Source organism: Sciurus carolinensis, chromosome 9 (genome assembly GCF_902686445.1).
Source record: "Sciurus carolinensis chromosome 9, mSciCar1.2, whole genome shotgun sequence".
NCBI classification, from domain to species: Eukaryota; Metazoa; Chordata; class Mammalia; order Rodentia; family Sciuridae; genus Sciurus; species Sciurus carolinensis.
In genome coordinates this window covers 55,755,472-55,777,685 of record NC_062221.1, presented here as the reverse complement: position 1 = coordinate 55,777,685, position 22,214 = coordinate 55,755,472, and the positions used below count along the sequence as shown (strand labels likewise).

At 42.8% G+C, this 22,214-nt stretch overlaps 2 protein-coding genes across 5 annotated transcripts in view; one reads left to right on the top strand and one right to left on the bottom strand.

The window, feature by feature from the left end:
• The first annotated feature begins 1,829 nt into the window (after positions 1-1,829).
• Positions 1,830-8,648, top strand: Tmem41a (transmembrane protein 41A). Its single transcript, XM_047563798.1, has 5 exons — positions 1,830-2,023; positions 3,992-4,145; positions 5,220-5,381; positions 5,724-5,862; positions 8,160-8,648. Exons 1-5 carry the CDS (start codon positions 1,905-1,907, stop codon positions 8,378-8,380), a joined length of 795 nt encoding a protein of 264 aa, XP_047419754.1. The 5' UTR covers positions 1,830-1,904; the 3' UTR covers positions 8,381-8,648.
• An 830-nt stretch (positions 8,649-9,478) lies between these two features.
• Positions 9,479-22,214, bottom strand: part of Map3k13 (mitogen-activated protein kinase kinase kinase 13) — a 154,273-nt gene continuing 141,537 nt past the window's right edge. For 3 of the 4 annotated variants that reach the window (XM_047563794.1, XM_047563796.1, XM_047563797.1), the window contains exons 11-14: positions 21,062-21,848; positions 18,321-18,391; positions 16,967-17,264; positions 9,479-16,057 (exon numbers count right to left, since the gene is read on the bottom strand). In XM_047563794.1, the coding sequence (XP_047419750.1) occupies positions 15,956-16,057; positions 16,967-17,264; positions 18,321-18,391; positions 21,062-21,848 (1,258 nt within the window). In that variant the 3' untranslated portion in view covers positions 9,479-15,955. The remainder of the gene's footprint in view (positions 16,058-16,966; positions 17,265-18,320; positions 18,392-21,061; positions 21,849-22,214) is intronic. The other variant, XR_007110165.1, reaches the window with a different exon arrangement.

Below are 22,214 nucleotides of genomic sequence, written 5' to 3'. Positions count from 1 at the left end.
TCTTAAAAGGAAAGCTTCAAACACATACAGAAACAGAGAAACTAGTACAGAATCTGCCTTCCTGTGTCCATGACTCAGCTTCAACAACTGTCTACTCAGGGTCAATCTTATTCTGTCTATATCTCTATCCACCAAATCCGTCTCATTATTTTGATGCAAATACCTGACATTGAATGATTTCATTTGTAAATACTTGAGTATTTACAAAATATACTCCCTTTTCTTCTTAAAAAACGAGTCATGCTGGGCACAGTGGCACACACAGTAATCCCAGTGGCTCCAGGAGGATTGCGAGTTCAAAGCCAGCCTCAGCAAAAGTAAGGTGCTAAGCAACTCAGTGAGATCCTGTCTCTAAATAAAATATTAAAAAATAGGGCAGGGGATGTGGTTCAGTGGTTGAGTGCCCCTGAGTTCAATCCCCAGTAACCCCTCCCCCCAGAAAATGAGTCATAACATACTCTTAACCCTGTGGTTCTGGCTCAGGCCATATCCGTTCTCATCAGGACAACTGCAGCTGTTAACTCTGCATGTATTCTACTCACCTGCCCACGTGACCCCAAACCAGACCTGAATCATTCTTTTTAAAAATCATTCTTATTAAATACCCGCAAACCAGACCTGACTCAGATTCTGACTCATCAAACACCCCCATTGGTGTTTTACCTTTTGCAATAGTAAAAAACTCAACTCCCTACCTACCTTCTGATGCTCTTTAATTTGTCCCCAATTTCTCACTTATTTTTCATACACTTTGGTCTTCACTGAAGCTGGACTCACCCTTTTTCTTTTTCGTTTTCTTCCTTTTTCTGCTTGTAAAGTTCTTGCTCATCCTTGAGGGTAAACTCAAACCAGAACCCATGAAGTTAGGACCACCAGCTGTGGAGCCAGGTTGACCTGGATTCTTATCCTTGTTCTCTTTTGAGGGATATCTTTTAATCTTTTTGAGATTTAGATTTTTTTGTTGTTGTTGTTGGTAACCAGGGATTGCCAGGGGCACTTAACCACTGAACCACATCCCCAGCTCTTTTTAAAAATAAATTTTTATTTTGAATCAGGGTTCGATAAATTACTTAGGGCCTTGCTAAGTTGCGGATGCTGGCTTTGAACTTGTGCGCTTCCTGCCTCAGCCTCCTGAACCGCTGGGATTACAGGTATACACCACAACCTCCAGCTTTTTAGTGTGTGTGTGTGTGTGCTGGGGCTCCAACCCAGGGCCTTGCACATGCCAGGCAAGCACTGCACCACTGAACTACAACCCTATCCCCACGACTCAGATTTTTCATTTGTTAAAGACAAAAATAACTATTTTGCAGGATGGTTGTGAGGATTAGGGTTAATAGGAATATGGTTTACCTTTTATTTCTACGGTTACCATTATTGTCCCACTGCATTTGATTGGAACTCCGGGTCTACATTTGTGCTGTGGGTGCTCAACGCCTTCGGAACAAGTGGAGAAACAGGAATAAACGTAGAAGAGCCAGGAGCAGTGGCGCACGCCTGTAATCCCAGGGACTCCGGAGGCTGAGACAGGAGGATCGCAAATTCAAGGTCAGCCTCAGCAAATCAACAAGGCCCTTTGCGGTTTATTGAGACATTGCATCAGAATGAAATTAAAAGGTCTGGGGGTGCAGGGCAGTGGTAAAGCGCCCTTGGGTTAAATCCCCAGTGCCAAAAAAACAAGAACGTAGAATATCCACAGTTGAGAGGGACCCACACGCAGACACACTGACCATAGGTTTTCCCGGAGGAGGCGGGGTCTTCCAGGGGGCGGGGCTTGGATGGACCCCGCCCCGGTCCGTCCGCGAACGCGCTCCGCTGGCTCAGTCCGCGCGTGGCCAAGTTTCCGCACCGCAACCAGTATAGCAAGCACTCGTGTGGCCCGGCGGCCCGGGTGCGGCGCCAACATGCGCCCGCTGCTCGGCCTGCTCCTGGTCTTCGCCGGCTGCACCTTTGCCCTGTACGTGCTGTCGACGCGACTACCCCGTGCGCCGAGACGAGGCTCCCCCGAGGAGCCTGAAGGCAGGTGCGTGGCGGCGCTGGCGGGATCGGGAGTCTGATCAGAGGAAGGGAGTCAGTCCGAGGACGGGCGCGCTGAGGACAGGGATTTGAGGTTCTTTTCCGGGGCCGGAGAGTTGGACGTTATCCAGCTCGCGTCTCCACGGCCTCAGTCAGGTCGGGTGGACGGAGCCGGCTTGGGACCTGTGTGTTGAGGGCTGCGCGGGCTGAGCTGTCTCGGCGTGCCTGGGGATGGTGATCTGAGGAGGGAAACCCGGCGCCCTACCCCGGGCGGAGCCTGACGACGCCTCTGCTCGCGTGTGTTACCGCCTTCCTGTTCCAGCCCCGAGACCCTTTTCCAGTCAACCATTGCTCCTGTGTGGATCCCCAGCCCCTTCTCGTCCGCCTTCAGGTCCCCTCTGCTACCCCCACTCCACTTCGGGCAGATCAGCGCTTGGGTCTTCAGGAGATACGTTGGGTAGACAACTTTAAAGAAATTATTCACGAAATAATGTCGGGTCTGTTCTGGCCCTGGTTGCCCTGCCCCTACTTTCCTCTTTCTCTCACAGACAACTAGACCAGGCAGGAGGAGGCAAAACAATTCCTACCGGGCCGATTTTCATGATTGCTACATACTTTTATTTTATTTTATTTATTTATTTTTTGGTACTGGGGATGCTGGGAGAGTAATCTGCTACTTAGCTACATCTCTAGCCCTTTTTGAGTTTTTGTTTGTGTTTTTGAGATGGTCTCCCTAAATCTCCCAGACTGGCCTCTAACTTGCTATCCTCCTGCTTCAACCTCCTGAGTAACTGGAGTATGCCACCGCTATATACCATTTATAAAGGCATGGAAAGGTACCTGGCACAGCATTATGTTATCAAGGAATTTACTGATATTTGAATATTAAGAGAACCGTTTTCTATATTCTTTTTGCTCTAGGTGAGAAGGCTTTTGTTGTGGGTGTCAGATGTACTAAGAGAAGCATTCTCATGAGAACTAGGAGGGGTTATTCATAATTGCTCTCTGATAGATTCAAGGATTGTTCAGATGGCAGAGTCAAGGTAGGCTTTATACTGTGAACCTTGAACAGTGTTCAGAGTGCACAGTCTCTCTGAGTGTTGCTTTTAAGCCTGACCTGACATACAGCAAGAAAGTTATGGCATAGGATAGATCTACTTCTCCTAGAATCTTGAATTGACTTTTCAGTGAATGATTAAAGTCAGTTTACTTAGCACCTCAGGAGCAGTGTGAAGTCTGAATTATTTTTGTCTTGCTGGGGAAGGGATGTCCTTGAAAGGAAGGCAATTTAGGATGTTTAGTGCTTGCCTGGATGTGAAGGGTCTGGAGTGTAGGTCTGTGGTAGAGTACCTGCTTAGTATACAGGAAGCCCTGGATTTAATCCCCAGTACCAAAAATTAATCAGTTTATCCATTATAAAATCTGAGAGCTAAGGGAAATTTACTGATTATCCAACACCAACTAATTTTTTGATAAGGAAACAGGTACATGAATAGGTAGGGTAGGCACACCAACCCAGGTCTCTTGCTTCTCAAGTAGGGTTCTTCTGTCTGTCTCTGCTGATTTCTATCAGGTCGTCAACTTGGCTTGTGTTATGTTTGTGTCTCCAGCAAACCAGATGGTATTTATAAATTTACTTTTTCTTAAGTTGTAGATGGATACAATACCTTTATTTTATTTGTTTATTTTTATGTGGTACTGAGGATTGAACCCATTGCCTCACACGTGCTAGGCAAGTGCTCTACCACTGAGCCACAACCCCAGCCCTTTGTTTGTATTTGAGAAGGAGTCATGCCCATACTTGGCTTGAGTTTAAGATCTCCCAGCCTCAGCCTCCCAATTAGCTGGGATTACAGGAATATGCCACATAAATGCCCGGCTATAAACCTACTTTGGAAAGAAGACACAGCAAATAACTTTCTTAAGCATTAGCGTGATCTGGACTCATACTTTCATTTGCTTTTCCAAATCCCAGGTCGCTCTGGTTCCCTTCAGACCTAGCAGAGCTGCGGGAGCTCTCCGAGGTCCTTCGAGAGTACAGGAAGGAGCACCAGGCCTATGTGTTCCTGCTCTTCTGCAGCGCCTACCTCTACAAACAGGGCTTTGCCATCCCTGGCTCCAGCTTCCTGGTCAGTGTCCTCCCCTGTTTCCAACCCTGTTTTCCTTCTGTAAAATGCTGCTATCCCTCTGGAACCCCTACAGTTATTGGAGGAAAAAATGAAACAGTGGGTACAGAGAGGCTGGCACACAGTGGCCTTCAGTACTTATTGAATTACTGAGTGACAAACAGGAAACTGTGCAGACTTCTTTTTGTCCTACCCCCGTCTCTTCTTCCAGCAGTTTTTTTGTTTTGTTTTGTTTTGTTTTTTGGCTGGAAACTGGAAGAAAGCATACATTTCAAAGAAAGGCAGGGGCTGACTCCTGTATTGTCTTCCTTGTTGAGCTGAGCCCTCTTGAGGGTAGAGAGCCAGCTGCTATGCAGTGAGGGCTCCATACCCAGACCTAGGGGTGTATCCTCACTCTACCAGGTGTGATCTTGCCCACAGTTGTAGAATATGGTAAGGACAGTATACGCCACAGGGGTGGTGAGCATTACGTAAGACATGTAGTCAAGACCAACACAGTAGGTACTCAGCAGGTTCCCACCTTCTCACTGCTAAGGTCCCCTTTTGATTTCTTTCTTGGATCCCATGCTTTAGCAAGATGATGCTTACCAACCAAACTGCATTTAGGAAGTTTTGGTTCACTTTTCCATTTTTGTGGAACTAAGTATTCTTTAAGTGTCAGTGAGAGCTTTGGTCAACATGGAATCTCTAGAGCATACTACATAGATATAATCCCAGCAAAACCTGAAGAAACAAAATATTTTTTATAATAGCTTGTGTGGTCTTACCAAAAAAACACTCATGATTTGTTTCATCCTTTGAAATAGTAAAAATATCTTGTGAGTTTCATGATTTCTACCTTCTTCTAGCCCTGTTGATTGCTGGTCTGTGCAGTAGACTGAATGCGGTATATGCATATTATCTCTTTTAATTTGCTTCTGTCCTCTGAGGCTTTACTCTTTATCCTTGTTTTAAAGGTGAAGAGATGGAGGTTGGTGTGTGATTCCTAGGAGGGAACCTATGACTCTGGGACTCCACAATAAGGTGTACTGGTAGCTGCCAGATGTTTTCGTGGCTGAGGGTTTGCTTTCTTTGCAGAACGTATTAGCTGGTGCCTTGTTTGGGCCATGGCTGGGACTTGTGCTATGCTGTATACTGACATCGGTGGGCGCCACATGCTGCTACCTGCTCTCCAGTATTTTTGGCAAACAGCTGGTGGTCTCCTACTTTCCTGATAAAGTGGCCCTGCTGCAGAGGAAGGTAGGGAACAGGGTACATCTGAGTGCTGGGTTCCTGAGAGTCACCTCATGGCCTTAGGGGAGTGAGGAGCAGGGATCTCTCACATTGCTCCTTTGCCCTCCCTCAGGAGGACTTAGGGATTCTGATGTCTTCTGGAGAACAGACCTGGGATCAGATTTCTGTGGCTTTGGACAAGTTCCTAGGCTCTCTGATCCTCAGGTGCCTCTGTTTTTAAAATGGGAAAAAATAGTCTCTACCTTACAGGGTTATGGGAAGAGTTGGGAGTAGTAGTATATGTAAAGTGTCTAGAACAGTGCCCAGGCACCCTTCCTGCTTCCTAATGTCTTGTCCTCTTTCCTGTAGGTGGAGGAGAACAGAAACAGCTTGTTCTTCTTTTTACTGTTTTTGAGACTTTTCCCTATGACACCAAACTGGTTCTTGAACCTCTCGGCCCCGATTCTGAACATCCCCATTGTGCAATTCTTCTTCTCAGTTCTTATTGGTAAGATACTGGAGGGTTAAGTTGGAGTCTTCAGAGATGCTGTGTTGGGGAACTTCCCTGAGTCACTTGCCATATGGGCATGTACCTGCCTCCAAGAAAATGGAGGCAATCTGCTGAATTAGAGGACTTCTGGTGTCTCTCCTTGGTTTGACAATTGTATGACCTTCAATAAGCTACTCACCCTCAATGGGCTGCCAAATAAGGGGCTGGAACTAGAGCAGTGTTTTTCAAAGTGTAGGCCTTGAACCACCTTTATCAGAATGGTGAAGCACAAACATCTGTAAGATCAGTGACTGTTACTTTCTCCATGCTGGAAGTAAACCCCCTTATTTAAGCCTAAAGAAAGTATCACCTTCTCTTAAACCTTAGAGTGTAGAGGGACCGACATTCAGTGCTTTTAGGTCAAATGTAACAAATCTTTAGTGGAGTAGCTGCTATTAATAGGCAATTCCTGGGAGAAAGTAAGATCTTAAAGCAGATCGACCACAGCCAATTCTGGTCATATCAGCTTTCAGACAGAGTGCCTCAGCACCTCAGCTAATGGCAGTTAACAGCTTGGAAGTACCTAGGTAGCATAAGGCTTAGAAAGACTTGGAGACAGTTTTTTTTTTTTTTAAAGTTTAAAACAGACAGTTTTATAAAGATAAGTTATAATATATGTAATGAATGTTTACTCTTAAGAAATCTTGGTCTTAGAGCTTATGATGCACCCAGTTGGCTGTAGCACCCAGGTCTTCCAAAAGGCCATTTGTCATTTCTCTCGTCTGCATAGACTTCTTCTCATTAGCTGCCTTCTGCTTTTGTTGCATGATCTCAGAGTCCCTCTGCTTTCTTTGAGAGGTAGTCAAGCTATCCTCTTTTCTTTTTCCCTTGCTAATTTCCTGGGTTTTCTTCATATTTTTCTGGCGGGCAAGTTCTGGCTGATTTCCACCATGCAAACTCGCAGCTGAGGGCAAGGCGCCGGTTCCACCTGGAGCCAGCCGACCACCCCTATACTGAGGGCAGCCATAGTCCCTATCCGGGCGAACCCAAGGGATTCGCCCTGCCGTCCCCGCTCCCCTCCCGCCGCGCCTCTGCCCCGGTATCGGGCTAGGTACGGGACTCCCTCGCCTGCTGCTTCCCTCACCCCGTCTGCACACTCACAGGCCATGCCTACCGAGACAGGGTTCTTATATGCCCAACTGTATGACCTTGAGTATTCTATCATCTCCCATGTACTTCCTCTGCTATAGAGAGGGAATGGATTATCAGGGTTCCAGATCAGTCAGAAGCTTTGGGGTGGGGGCAAAAGAGACTTAAAATACAGGTTCCTGGACTGTACCCCAGAACCAAGTAATTAGAATCTCTGGTGGGGGTTGTGCTGAGGATGTTTTTTTGTTTTATTTTTTTGTAGTGTTGGGGATCAAACCCAGGGCTTCATGAGTGCCAGGCAAGTGCTCTACCACTGAGCCACTGAGCTACATCTCCAGCCCCGAGAATGTGTTTTTAACTTGACTAGGAGATCCTTAAGTGACCAGCCTGTCCAGCTACCAGACAGACTTTTGGAATCCAGTGGCTTTGATGCCTTCTTAGAGACAGTGCAGAATATGAAAAGTAGTACTTCTCCTAAGAAACTGTTGTGTGTGTATTTTTACATTGTTGGGGATTGAACCCAGGGGCCCGGTGCATGTTAGGCAAGCATTCTATCACTGAGCCACACCCCCCAGCCCTGTTTGTATTTTTAATCTTATGCATACTATAAATCTCATAATGATGGTGTTTCTTTCTGTCTTTGGTTATAGGATGCTCAGAACCAAATTCAGGGTACCTTTAGCAAAAGTGTGAACCTCATGCATTTTCTTTTTTTACTAACTTAACTCCCTTATTTTACTGTTCTGCATTCATTTTGTCTTTCCAGTTATAAAATTTTTATCTAATTGTTTTTTTTATATAATATGTGTGTATAATTCATATATACAAATTTGGAAAAATAATGAAATTTTTAATTTGAAAAAAATTAAAATGGAATTTATAGGTATATATATAAATTATACACACACACACACACACACACACATATATATATGGATTTTTGTGTAGACCATCAAAACTTCTTTTGCTGAGTGAGACAGATGTATATGGGAAATGAGGAAAGGAAGGAAAAGAATAGAAAGGAGGGGAGGAAAAATATGTTTAGGGGTCAGGAGTTGGGCAAACAGCTGGAGTCACTGTTGTGAATTCTCAGTGTCATTGCTGAAATGTTATTTTCTTCATTTTCTGCTTCTGTTAACAGATTGTTTCCTCTTTTCTTTTTCCAGGTTTGATACCATACAATTTCATCTGTGTGCAGACAGGCTCCATCCTGTCAACCCTGACCTCCCTGGATGCTCTCTTCTCCTGGGAAACAGTCTTTAAGCTGTTGGCCATTGCTCTAGTGGCCTTATTTCCTGGAACTCTCATTAAAAAATTTAGCCAGAAACACCTTCAAATGAATGAGCCAAGCAACACTAATCTTATAAATAGTAGAAAAGACACGTGATCTGGATTTTCTTGTTTGTTACATCCTTGGACTCTGATGATTTGTGTAATGGATGCGATCCTTTGAAGGTCCTCCTTGTTTTTTTAATTACTCTCACCAGGTGATCTGGACACTATTCATCTGTGGGCAGTGTCTTGTCACAAAGGGCACTCAGCTTTAAAAGGTGATTGTATTAGGTTCTGTCTGGCCTCAGTTTAGCAGGACTGAATTGGATGGCCTCCTAGAAAATCCCATTTCTGTTTTATTAAATACAAAGGAACTCAGGGTAGTCTGTTGGATTTGCCTCTTGCCCACTCCTGGGCTGTCTTGGGAGAAGTTGTTGGTTGTCCTTGTCCAGAGTACCTCTTGAAAAATGATAGGCTGTGTGTGACACCTATTCTTCCTGTTAAGTTCTGTTATTAGGATCATTGCTGACTTGTGAACCCATATTGCTGACATGACTTTCCACCTGCTATTAGTCTCTTGAGATGTTTCTTCTGTTTTTTTTTTTTTTTTTTTTTTTTTTTTTTTTTTTTTTTTTTTTGCTGCTGATCTACCTCTTCCATGATCCAAGGGAAATTGCCTAGGACTTCCACATGTAGCTCAAATGCTTGGTGATTTTTGTGATGCTCTTAACCATGTATGTCATATCTCCTCATGGTTGTATGTCCTGACAATTATGCTGACTACAGTCAGACTATTAAATATGAATGGAGCAAATTTTATGTTATGGATCTGTTGTAGAGAAATCTTTATCTGGACAGGGCCAGGCCCTTGAGTTACCTGATTGAAATGTCCATCTGTACATTATCTAATATGTCCTTTCAGTCGGGAATCCCTTCTACCTCCTTCTGCTTGGAGAATGGATTCAGTACACTAGGCTGTTAGCCAATATACCTGTGAATGTTTTTCATTTTGTTATTTGTTGAGAAAAACTGATAAGTAGTTGTATTTTTTAATTCAAAGAGGAAACATTGGTCTCATGACTTGGTTATGTTGTAATTATTTAAAGCTGTCATTGCTTCCTATAGCTGCAGTTTGGATTGGCAGGGACCTGCATTATTGCCTCTAAGGACAAATGGCCCTTGGCATTGAACTGACCAGCTCTGCAATATTGTATCCTCATCATAATTTATCAGAATTGCTACTCTTGGGCATCATCCATTGTTTTGTTTTTTTTTTTTTTTTTTAATTTGGATTGGCTAAGAATCTTGCCAAGGCTTTCATCTGAGCCTCTTTTTCTATATGAATTCTTTGGAACTTACATTCCATAGGAAGAATGGATTCCCAAGTGGTGTTTTTTGGACATGGTATGATTTTTTCACAGCAAAGACTTCACTTTCAAGAATGTGTTTCTTTTTTTAAAAAAAGGCTTGAAAATGAGTTGAGGTGAGGAGGAGGCCTATCTGGACTTTGTAATCAGTGGCTTTTAGTGTTGGGGAATAGAGGGAGGGGAGAGCCAGGACGTTTTCCACACTGTTGCAAACATGTACTCTTTGCCCCTTTTCAGATCTTTGCCTCTTTCCATCTGTCTCCTTCCTGCATGATTTTGCAACAATGTGCCTTATCAGTTTACAAGTAAAGTACTTATGAGTTTACAAGTAAAGTGATTTACCAAATAAATGGATATAAATGTTCTGTAATAAATAAATGGACTTAAATCTTTGTTATACATGTTGCTTTTAACTGCCTTTACCAGTGGGAATTGGGTGTTCCCAAATGGTGTTTAGCTTTCCAGTATCACCAGGCCTTGCACCAAAATGATTCCAGATTCCCGTTTTCCTTTCTCCACTCATGTTATAGTAGGGTCACTAGTAACCGAAGACCCTGCAGGTGGAGCAGCAGAATAGCACAGGCAAGAAGCAGAGTGCCTGTCTAGGCTTTTACAGAAAACTCAAGAAGAGAATAGCAAAAATGATGGCTATATCCTCCTTTTGTGCTTGTTACTGAAACCCAAGAATCACAGAAACTGACTTTTCCCCATCTATTTTTCTTGGCTGCAGAAAACCTATTCATGTAAAGTCTTTTATTTTCAGAGGTTCTGACAAATACTGAGACATTTGTTAAGACAACTCATAGGATACAAACAGTACCTTTAGGAAAAGAAAGGACCAGAAAACAGTGAAGTATACTTTTTGTTTAATTTCATGCATTTGTTTGCTTTGATAGTCATTCTTGTTCCATTGCTGTTCAATACAAAGAGGGAGCCAGCATCAGAAAACAACACAGGGAGCAGGGGAATGGACAGTGCAGGTGACCGCAGGGGAGACAGATGAGGGAATTCATTTTGAGATCCAACCACAAAAAATTCATTTACTCCAAAATAGAAGTAATTCAAATTATCGTAATAAGGAATCTTCCTACTTCCAGAGTCTGGGATGTAGTTACTCTGGAGGTGGAGAGCCACTGGGGTGATATGGTCGATGGGACATCTCCCTAACAGCTTGCATGTCCTGGCTGGGGTTCCCTCTGGCTTGCAACCATCGGAGGACCATGGTCACTGGACAGCAGCCTGAGGCCAGGAGCCAGTGATCCCCTGAGTGCTGTGAAGTGGCTCTGGGCAGGCCTGTGATTCTGCTGGAAGCTTCCTGATAGTGGCCTTGCCATCTGTTTGGGGGTTGGCTTTGTGTGAAATCCTGCCATCATGCCTTGGCCACATAATGGTTAACCAAAGCCTTAAGCCAATTCCTTTTTCTGCTTCTCAGAGCTGCAATTTCAGAGCTCCCCTTTTCTGCCACCTGTCCCTGAGAAATACTCCAGGTTCCACAAGCGTCCTCCACTTAGCAGCGTCATCCATTCCAATTTGCAGTATCAGTTGTAACATGCAAATAAGCAGACTAGTGATTCTAATGGGCCGATCTCTAAGGTGGGAAACATTGGTGGTGTGACATTTGTTCTATGAAATCAGCAAAGAAAAACCTTGCTGCCTGGAAAGGCACTAAATTCATACTGACAGTACAAGACATGTCTTGAAAAGAATGTCACGTTAGTCTCATGGTATCTTGGAAGGAAGCAAGTAACCAGGACTTAGAACATTAACTTCCTGTTTATAGAAGGTGAAGGAGGAACATGTTCATTCAATAATTAAATGATTGAAGAGACATTTGGAAGTTGATGCATCAGTGATTGGTGAATATTCAAGTGGAATTATGGTCCAAAAGGGCAGTGAATAGAAGTGAGTGGCATTTTCCCCATCTTGGTACTGTTCCTGCCCGCCTCAGGTGGGATCCAGAAAGAAAACACTGATGTAAACCTGTTCTTCCATCAGGGCAAACTCAAGAGCTCAAACCACCTTTCAGAAATAATGATGAGTTTAAAGCTGGGATAGTAAACAAATTTCCCTTTGTACACCAGTTCCAATCTAGTGGTAATTGTTGCTCCAAGTGCTGTGTTGTGAGTGGTTTTGAGACTATAGCTAGACTTAGTAGGAAAGAACATGGTGCTCCTTAAGTAATGCTGGTCTTCAGTATTTAGGATGGAGGTGGAGGATGGTGGTATATGGTGGTGTTCTGGTATCTGGGTTAGTGGGAAAACGAGATGTACCACACTGTTCTGTGCAGCAGGACAGGAATGCCTTGGATTCCAAATATTCTGTTCTGTTCTGGAGAATGAAGTTCTTGGAAGTTCAAGTAGGAATGTTTTAAGGAAAAATTGAGACATAAAGGCATGAAGAAAAAAAAGTAAAGCATCTGATCAATGAGAATGCATTCACAAAGAGGGTGCCAGTGCCCCATGATGGAGGAGGGCATTTAAATCTGATAGGCTACTGCCAGGGAAATCCAAAACCATCACATTTAGGGTAAGACAGAAGAACAACTTAGCACAAAAAGACCTGACGTAAATGTCCAGAACTTATTAAATCCTACTAAAAATGATCTCAATCCTAGAAGGATGAATTTGTTGACACTAAAGTTTTAAAGTATTTGAACTTCAAGTAGGGCATCCCAAATCAGCTTAAGACAGTGAGATAGCATCTTCAGTTTCTGGGTGGGAGCTCCCCACAGTCTTACAAACAGGTCTAAACTTGAATGGTTGTAAGATCCACTATAATTTCAAAGTGGATATGGGCTACTCAGTCCTTCTGCTAACCAATTTTAAGAGAAATTGGTATTTGAGGACTTGATCTAGAAAAAAAAAATGGAAATTAAAACCAAATGCTCATCTGCAATATAAATTGAAACTCATCTTGAAGTGAGCTGAACATGGATCCTCAACCCCGCCCAAGGGGGTTAAACTTTCAGTTGTGAGGAAGCTTGAAGTCATAGTCCCATGAGGTTCCTTGAAGCCCAACTCAGGCTGATAGGACCAAAGAATAAGCTGTTGATTCAACTCTCTTCCAACGACTATGGAGCTGTTCTCAAGGAAACATCAATTCAAGATTTTCACAAGTCAGGCAATGAAGGACAAGGCTGGGATAAAGAAGGCAATTCCCTTTTAACTTTTCTTTTTTTGAGGTGCTAGGGATTGAATTTAGGACATCACATCTGTTGGGCAAGTGTTCTACTACTGAGCTACATCCCCGCCCTCCCTTTTAACCTTGACTAAGGACACCATTCTTTTCTGAAACCTCTAGTCAATTCTACTCAAAAGATATTCAATGAGGACTTTATTAAAATCTTGACTAGTGAATGTCTGAAGATTCAAGGCTATCTACTTCCCTAACATGCTCATAATAGTAAATCAAGATAAGTTGGTATTAGTATGACAAGAAAAGAATTCAAAAAATTGCTCAAAATTATGAGGCATCAGGGGTGAATTTTCAGGAAGACCATCACTGAAAGGTGTAAGACAAATGTTGACCTTCATATTTCTCTGTTGCCACTAAAAGTGGGTAAAAACCTGAACAAACAAGTGTGGATATATTTGTTGAACAGAAGCAGGATACTGTTGTAGCATCCTTCATTCCAAGGAGCAATGAACCACAAAGATTCAAAGTGCAGGGGAATCTGAAGTCAGAGAATGCAAAATAGCATCTTTCAGGGTACTTTTCTAAGCCCCATATCCTCTATGTGACTTGGCCTCCTTGAATTTCTTTAGTTTCATTATGGGATGACATCATGACTAGGAAATATAAATATATATTTCTTCTTTTAGTCTTCCTGCTACTCCCATTTAGGAGAGAAGGTTGGTTTTGTGGGCTCTGGCAGGAAGGAGATTACAAACCATGTTGTCGATTCTTGAAATTAATCCATGAGTCCCACGAACTTTTTAGGTTTGTTCCTCTTGGGGGCATTAAATAATTCTTTTTGCTTCTAATGCAGTCCCATGATTTTATTTCTTAAGAAATTTGAGAAAGTTTACAGTTTTGCACAATTCGTCCACCCTCTGTCATCTGCCTGCCAGGAACTTTCACGATGGAGTCAAAACCACACTGTGTCCATTTAGCTTTGGGGCAGAATGTGCATCTTCAGAAGATCCTTGTACACAGAAAATTAGGGACACAACTATGGTGAGTACCAGGGAGCTCCTAAGTGGCAGTCCCATGTTCACACCATCATTAAAATCATAAAATCCATAGTGATTCATGGTTAGCAATAAACACAATCATTGTGCTACATCATAAACTGCACCTTCTGATCAACAGAAAATGAGAATGATAATATTATAAAATAAAATAACAATGATAATAATGCCATAACTTAAGATCTTTCATGTAGTCCAGCTACAGAATTTATACAAAATGGAATAATTTAATGCAAACAATACTGCTTTCTGTATAAGTTAAACATTTTCTTTCATCCTACTGAAGAACTATAAATTATAGATACTAAATTTTAAATCAGTTTCTCAACATAAAGTGTAAACAAATGGAGGGATCAAACAAACAAAAGGAACTGCTCTAAATTCCCTCCTGCCTTTCATTTTTGGCTGATGCAATCACTGGAACCCAGAGGAGGGTACCATTTTCTTCTGCATTGGAAATGGTTTAGTATTTGCAAGTCTTTCCTAACATCCAACATGACACTATCAGAGGGTCTAGAGCAAGTGTAAGCTTTCTTGGAGTCAGAGACAGGAATTAGGTCAACATTTATTTGTATATAAAATTCTAGATAAAAATTTCCTTAAAGCCAAGGTACTATGAAGTACCTTTTGATGCTTTTCAGAACCCATGTCCCTGGAGACAGGAAAAACCTCAAGCTTTTGATAATGTAAAAATCTTTCCAATTCCCTGCTCAAAATCAGTTGTTCTTTCCATGAATTTCCAAATTCAATTAATCAAAACTGCACTGATTTAGCGTGAAGTAAAATATATTTTACAAGTAGCATGTAACAAAAATGCTACTGTGGTAGAAAAGGGGTTGCTTTTTGCAAGTTGCTTATTTTACCTTTATTCTACCAATGACGGCCAGTTACTAAAGCTTCCAGGATAGAATGGGTTAATGAATAAAAACAAGGGGATGGTTTGGGATTGGACACTGGACAGACAGAAACACACACACACACACACACACACACACACACACACACACACATCCTAGCTGCCTTCAAAGTCTATTCTCCTGTTTGAATCAATATGATTCTAGCAGACAAACCACCTGGTTCTAGAGAGGGGTGGTTCCATCTTCTCCATAGAGCTGAACTGACCATCCTGAGAACATGCTTTCATAGATTCCACATCTGCTTTCCTAACATTGCTGTAAATGTTCTTTCTCTCTCATCCTGTTCTCCTCAGCAACTCCTCCCTTTTTCCTAAAGGAAGTGGTCAACAGGTAGAAAGGAAAAAAGCTATAGGAAAATGGCACTTGAGTCTGAAAGATCAACACATTGGTCAAGGTAATACATTTGCCAAGGTAATGACAATGACAGTATTAAAAAGGGAAGTATTTGCCAGGGACAAGGTGTGATGCTATCTGTAAGCCTCACTACCAAATGCTGCTTAAAGTTTAAAAAAATGAAGTCAGTTTCCATGTACAGTTTTGTTTGTTTATCTCCTCCTAGAGGAAGCACATGCCTTTAATATCTCTGGTCACCCAACTTTTCTAGGTCATTTCCATCACCCACCTGGACAAGCTGGTTGAACTTAATGTGGTGTGTTCACAGGTTACCTGGAATTGCGCTTTCCTTTGCTGTTCTTTGTGTTCTAAAATGCTCAATATGTCTTGCTCGGGCTCTTCACTCACTTATGGCCAAAAGACCTGGTCCCCTGTTCAAGCAGCAATAATACCTCCTGGCCCCAAATAGTCCCAAGTATGTTGCTCTTAAAGTCCTCTTCTTTCTTTTTCTTTTCTTTCTCTGTTTTTTGCAAGAAATTATTGTCTCTCTCTATATCATATATAGTTCACTCTTTACAGTACAAAGTGTTAAAATGTTCAACAAAAATAAATATCAATATTACAGTAGCTAGAATATTCAATAAAATAGATCCCTGCCATTCTTGATTGAAATGTTCAGTGAGACTTAATTTCATTTGGATATTTTTTTCCAGAGATTTGCAAAGTCTCATGTTCCTGTTATTGCAGCTCATTTCTAGGGGTAGTACAAATGGGGCAGTTCTCTTCCCAGACAAAAAGCAGAAAGAGAAAGGGAGGAATCTAGGGGTGTGGAGGATCTGAAACACCAGCACATCATGAGATCTTCAGGATGGGTGTTCCTTCATTACCAGGTAGCAGAGCTGTAGTGTTTATTGGTCCTAACTGTGGCATCAGAACACTCCCCATCTGAAGAGTCACAGTCTGAGTCTTCGAACTGCAGAGGGTTCTGCAAGGTCAAGACAAGGTAAAACTCAGTTCATTTCTACAATTTCTCAGTGAGCACAGATTGAATATCTTCCCCATAACAGGTACTATGTTGGGTAAGGGGCTACAAAGACAAATGAGACCAGGTCCTGTCCTTGTGGGGCTTATGGGGGAAAGAGACATATAAAGTTGATAATGACGATGGCGAGGCCAGTTGTAACAGACTTCCACACCTTCCGCTTAGGTGGTATTTCTAAGTTACAGGCACTGTTGTTAAGTGCTTTACATCTGTTAATTCATCTAATGCTTACAGCATCCTGGAGAGAGATCATATCTCATAGATATGACACATAGCTAGGTAGATAGATACTATTATCCCCACTTTACAGATAAGAAAACTGACTTTTGGAGAGGTTAAGTAACTTGGCCATGGTCAAACGGTAAGAAGGAAGGCTGGGATTTGCTTTTAGACAGTATGATGCCTCCCTCTCTCTTCCTGCTTTTTGTCTGGGAAGAGAACTGCTCCATTTTTACTACCCCTTTTAGCCATGATGCTAGTCTGTCCCTCCAATTGCAGAACTGTATATGAAATAAAGTTTTACATGTGCTGTGACAGTATCTCCCAGGGAGAATGGGAACCGGAGGGAGAAGGCTCAGTTCCTTAACCAGGTTGGGAGATGGAGCAGAAAGTGGTGAGGTTTGAGCTAAATCTTGAAATGAAGGGTTCCTGAGCAGTTTAGTGTTTATGCCTTATTTGGGAAAACGTGGCCTCTTTTCTGGGAGCTCGGTTACATTGAGCTTCTACCTCATGGAGGCAGCCGTCACATTTTATATACTAAATGGAAACTGTAAAGGCCCTAAGAACTTGAGCACATCCTAACCCAAAGGAACCAAGAGGGGAAGCGAGATGAGAGAAGGGAGTGGCACCTACCTCGTAGCCACGCTCCTCCACACATAGCTTGCCCAGGGACATCTGCGTCTTCACACGGCGCACAGCACACTCCTTGTCGGAGAGCCCATCCGAGTGGGAGGATATCTCAATGGGGATCTCCGGCGTCTGGGATAGCAGATCGTCCAGCTTCTCTGCCAGGTGGTCTTCAAGTTTATCAGCTAACTCATCAGGACTGTTTGAGTGGTCGCTAGTGTTTCCCTCCTCTCCGTCAGACACAGAGAAATTCTCAGAGCTAAAGGTGGAATATGACTGGCAGCTGCTAATGCAGCGATGGGGCCTAGAAGCAGGGAGAACCACAGGAACTTAATCACAGGAGCAACTACTTCCCTTTTCTTATCTGTCAATCAGTCTTTTTTTTTTTTTTTTTGCGGCACTGGGGATCGAACTCAGGGCCTTGTGCTTGTGAGGCAAGCACTCTACCAGCTGAGCTAGCTCCCCAGCTGTCAATCAGTCTTGATGAGAGATAATCTAGTTTACTTTTGCCATCCCTAAGGAAGATTAAAAACCAAGATAGGTACCATTTAATTTTAAAGCAATAGGGAGGCACTAAGGACTGACTATGTCTGCCCCAATATTCTCTTCCCTCATCTCTCTCTCTTTACCACATGAGGACACAGCAAGAAGGTAGGTGGCTGCAAGTTTGGAAGAGTGCCCTTACTACCAACTCAATCAGCTGTTACCTTGATCCCGACCTCCAGAGTTCAGAATTGTGAGAAATAAATTTCAGTTTTTTAAGCCACCCAGTCTGTGATTTTATTATCGCAGCCTGAGCAGACTAACACAGGGAGGTCCACTAGGAACCAATAAATTTAACCTCGAAGAGCATGGCCATCACTCCCACTGTCTTCTCTATTGTAATGGTGATCTGTATTTACGTTCATGGTCTTGAAGTTCCTATGAAATGAATTCTGATGAAGTAGGATCTACTGTGCACAGGCAACTTTCAAAATATGGCAATGGAAGAACATGAGAACATGAACATAGTGAGTTCGAGTTTCCCTATGAGGCATCTGTCAAGATGACCTGTGGTTGCCAGGCACGGTGGCACATGCCTGTAATCCCAGCAGCTTAGGAGGCTGAGGCAGGGAGGATTGCGAGTTCAAAGCCAGACTCAGCAACTCAGGGAGACCCTGTCTCTAAATAAAATATAAAAAAGGGCTGGGGATGTAGCTCAGGGCCCCTGGGTTCAAATCCCAGCACACACACACACATACACACACACACACACACACACACACACACACAAAAGTGACCTATGGCTGAATAGCGAAATTCAACCAACTCAAGGTTTGCCCCGTTACATTGAAAGCAATCATCGGTGTGTTGGTTTTACCTCTGTCTTCGTGGAAATTCAACTTCACTATCTACTTCCCCTTCCTCTTCTTCGGAGGAATCATCTCCACTCTGAGGAGAATAAGGAAAAAAGGCTTTTATTTATTTTGGCATCTCTCTCTCTTCCCCATGCCCTGTACCACCAGTAAAAGATTTCATTATCATCAAAAACATTTGGTAGTAGTTGGCTGGATCTTTTTTTTTTTTTGCGATTGAATCCAGGGCCCTGTGCTTCCGAGGCAAGCACTCTACCAACTGAGCTATATCCCCAGCCCAGTTGGCTGGATCTTTAAACATATGTATTCTTATTCATTTAGTAACTTGTCCTGGGTGCCCAAGGTGACAGGCCCTGCCCTAGATGTGGAAAACATATAGTATTGAATAGAAATTTATCTTTGCCCTCAGGGAGGAGAAGCCTCCAAGAGTGAAGCCATGATGGAAGGGAATCAGGAGAGGAGGCCGTGGATTTGTGGGCTGGCTCATTGTCCTTAGCAGTTCCAAGTTTTGTCGCTGAGGTTCCCCAAGGAGTGATCTTTCACTTCTTCAAAGCCCAACAACCACTTTTTCCTCTTATATATAATCACTTTTATATTACAATTACACTAAGACATACATTATTTGTATTCCTCACTCCAAAGCAATGTGGCATTCAAAACAGATGTTTATCACCATCATATATATATATTATTACTCATCAATTTTTTTTTCAGAAAGGTGGGGCTCAGGAAGTAAATCAGTGATAGAATGCATACATAGCGCATGAGATGCTCTGGTTTTGTTCTCTGGCACCAAACTAGATGGATGGATGGATGGATAGATAGATAGATAGATAGATAGATAGATAGAAAGTGTTTCATGCATTTTTATTGAGTGAGCATATCGGCAGGGATAAAACAGCTCTGTTTGGGACACTGGAGGCCCTGTGACTGCTGGGCTTTGTGGTCTACCTGGAAGGCTGGCTAAGTGTTTTAACTGAAAAGGTAAATTTTCCTTTCCAGGGAAAATCTCATCTGACATCAAGGGCAGAAAAGCAGCCACACTTAGGAACAACCATGCTCAGCGATGTGACACACTGGACTATGTAATCTTTTATAAACTGGGTGACTGGGTCCAAGTCATACCAAAAATTGAGGATAATTTACCTTTTAAAAAGTCAGTTCTAAAATCCCATGACTCTTACTCATTTGTATTCTGGTATGGAGTTATCTGACTGCTGAGATGGGCAGTGCACCCTGGAATCCCTGTGGAGTGGATCTCAGTTACAGGAGGGGGCTGCTCTGTGGAAGTGTGGTACAAATGAGGACAAATGCACAAGGCGCATGTGTCCTGGGCCTGCACTCCCACAGAGCGCTTCCAAATGGCATCAGGGTGGTTCAAAGGTCACGTCATTTGTGGGAGACTGGGAAATGGAATGACTGTCAAAGGGATGGGATTTCTTTTTCAGAGGGATGAAAATGTTAAAATTGGTTGTGGTGGTGGTTGCAGAAATCGGTGGATAAAAACCATTAAACCGTACACTTGAAATGGAAAGACTGCATGGTGTGTGAGTTAATTTTACAAAAAAAATACATGTAACTCCCATAGGTGTGGGAGAGTGGGGAACAGATCAGCCCAAATCAACTGCACCTCCTGAAAACACAGTTTTATCCCAGGAACACTTCATCAGTAGCAGTAACACATGTGCAGGAAGAATAGTTCTGAGACAATGGCCCCCAAGTTCCATCTCTTCAAAACATATTCATTTACATTTTGGATGTTGTCATTCCTTTAACTAAATACAAGATGAACAGTGCTGAGATGAAACAATACTTAGAAAGTGTTCTAGACACTTTTCCACTTTTCATATGCAGTCTTTAAAACACACACACACACACACACACACACACACATATACACACACAAGCAAGATGAGCGGGCAGTTTTGGAAGATTACTATGTTCTAAGCTGTATTCTAAATATTTCCTATGTATTAATTCATTTAATCCTCACATTAACCAATGAGGCAGAGGCCATTATTAGGCTTGTTTTATAGACAGGCAAACTGAGACAGTGGAAGAGCCTGGCTTTGAACTATGATCTCCCAAGTTCATGGTGTTAACCACTATAGTAGACTGCTTCCCAGCTAATAAACCCCAGGCAGCCAGTGGATAAGGAAGAAACAAATTTCAATGATTAGTTAGCTCATTTTAGTTATTAATTAAGGAAATATTTTCTAAAATATACTACAAAAAAGCTACTTCCATGGGGGATTAATAGATGCTATTTTTAAAACATGGTTATGGTCCAATAGTTGAGGAAACTGCTGGATTACAAAAACTTACCACAATTTCTCAAAACCTGTGGTGATGTGTACTAGGAATCTCCAAGAATGGACTGAGAATACTGTTTCTCAAATTTAATTTTATAATTCAATCCTTTCTTCTTCCAACATCCTTCAAGAGTAGAGTTCTAGGGTAGAGGTTTCCAAACTATTTTGATTACATATCCCTGATAGATGCTTATCCACGAGTTACACACATTTGAATCAGTCCCTAGTTCAATAGACTTCAAAGTATCCTCCCCAATCCATCATTTAAGCAGTATGGAAAGAAAATATTTAAAATAAAAGAAACTTCTATTTATGCTTTTGTTGTCCTTTTCCAAAATGTATGCTTTGGATGTACGTTTTATGATGTGCGTAGTATGATAGGATCTGACACTCTGAAGGCAGTGACACAGACTGCTCTTGTCATTACACCTTACCTTCTGAAGAGGCCTTGTTTTTCGAGGTAGCACTGGGGGGGTGATATGGTGAGGGGTGCCAAGGGATGATGCAGACCCACAGCTGTTGAATTCATTTTCTTCCATTTTCGCAGAACCCTGGGCATTTTCTGAGAGGGGATCATGTGCTGGTGACTTGGAAAGGTTGGGGCTCCTCCCCACTGGCCCCGTGGTGGGTACATCTAAGGACCCACACTGTTCTGGCCTGCATTGGAGGCAGGGGTCATAAGGGTCAGCCTGACAGCAGCCCCAGGGGCCAGCCTGGCCTTGGTCAGGCTCAGGACTTCTCCGGCAATCTGCTGCCATGGCTGTGGAGATGAGGTCAGGGCTAGAGCCAGGCATCTGTCTTTGAGCATGGTTGCTGAGGGGGCTCCGCAGGGCTGCTGCTGGGCCAAAATACCTCAGGTTGTTGGCGCAGGTTGCAATGTCCTGTCCGTGCATCCCGAGTCTGGAATGGTGACTCTGAGACAGGGCAGGAGGGGGTTGCTGGTATTGTTGCTGCAGAGGGTGATGGTGATGGAGAGAAGGGTGCTGGGATGGAGCCTGATGGAGGTAAGAGGGATGGGGTGAATTTTCCTGGGTTGGTTGGTTTTTCAAGATTGCTGCAAAGTCACTATGGCTGCCTCTACTATTCCCCCGGCGGTGGCGTGGTTTGCTCCGATATCGGCTCTTGCTGCTTGAGGTGGACATTTTGGGACTTCCAGACAAAAGGGATGCAGTGGGAGCCACCTCTGTACTGGGGATACCTTCTGATCTCAACAGATCTGGCCTAGGAGAAAAGGACAGGTTTAGTTTTAGACACAAAAACACATTCAAGTTTGGGGAAATGTACCCCAAGCTCTAAAGAATGCTCTTTGATTCAGTAGTTCCATGTACAGGAACTCATCCATTGGATGTAATGGTGTGCACAAAGATATATGTTTGATAATGTTATATTATTGTATTATTTAAAATATAAAAACTTGGATACAACTTAAATGTTCGCATATAGAGGATTTCCTTTATTCCGCCTGGATTTCATTCTGTGTCTTCCTAACCTAGGTATTCGATCCTCTTAAAATCATAATTCTACTCTACAGTGCTCTTGATCACTTCCTCATGATCCTATGTGTGTACTGGTACCAGAGTGCCAAAG

Excerpts from the sequence above, each read along its gene's own strand:
- Tmem41a (XM_047563798.1), top strand. The coding sequence starts at position 1,905 with ATGCGCCCGCTGCTCGGCCTGCTCCTGGTCTTCGCCGGCTGCACCTTT. Across the intron at positions 2,024-3,991 it reads CCCGAGGAGCCTGAAGGCAG|GTCGCTCTGGTTCCCTTCAG; the intron begins GTGCGTGGCGGC and ends TCCAAATCCCAG. Across the intron at positions 5,382-5,723 it reads TGGCCCTGCTGCAGAGGAAG|GTGGAGGAGAACAGAAACAG; the intron begins GTAGGGAACAGG and ends TCTTTCCTGTAG.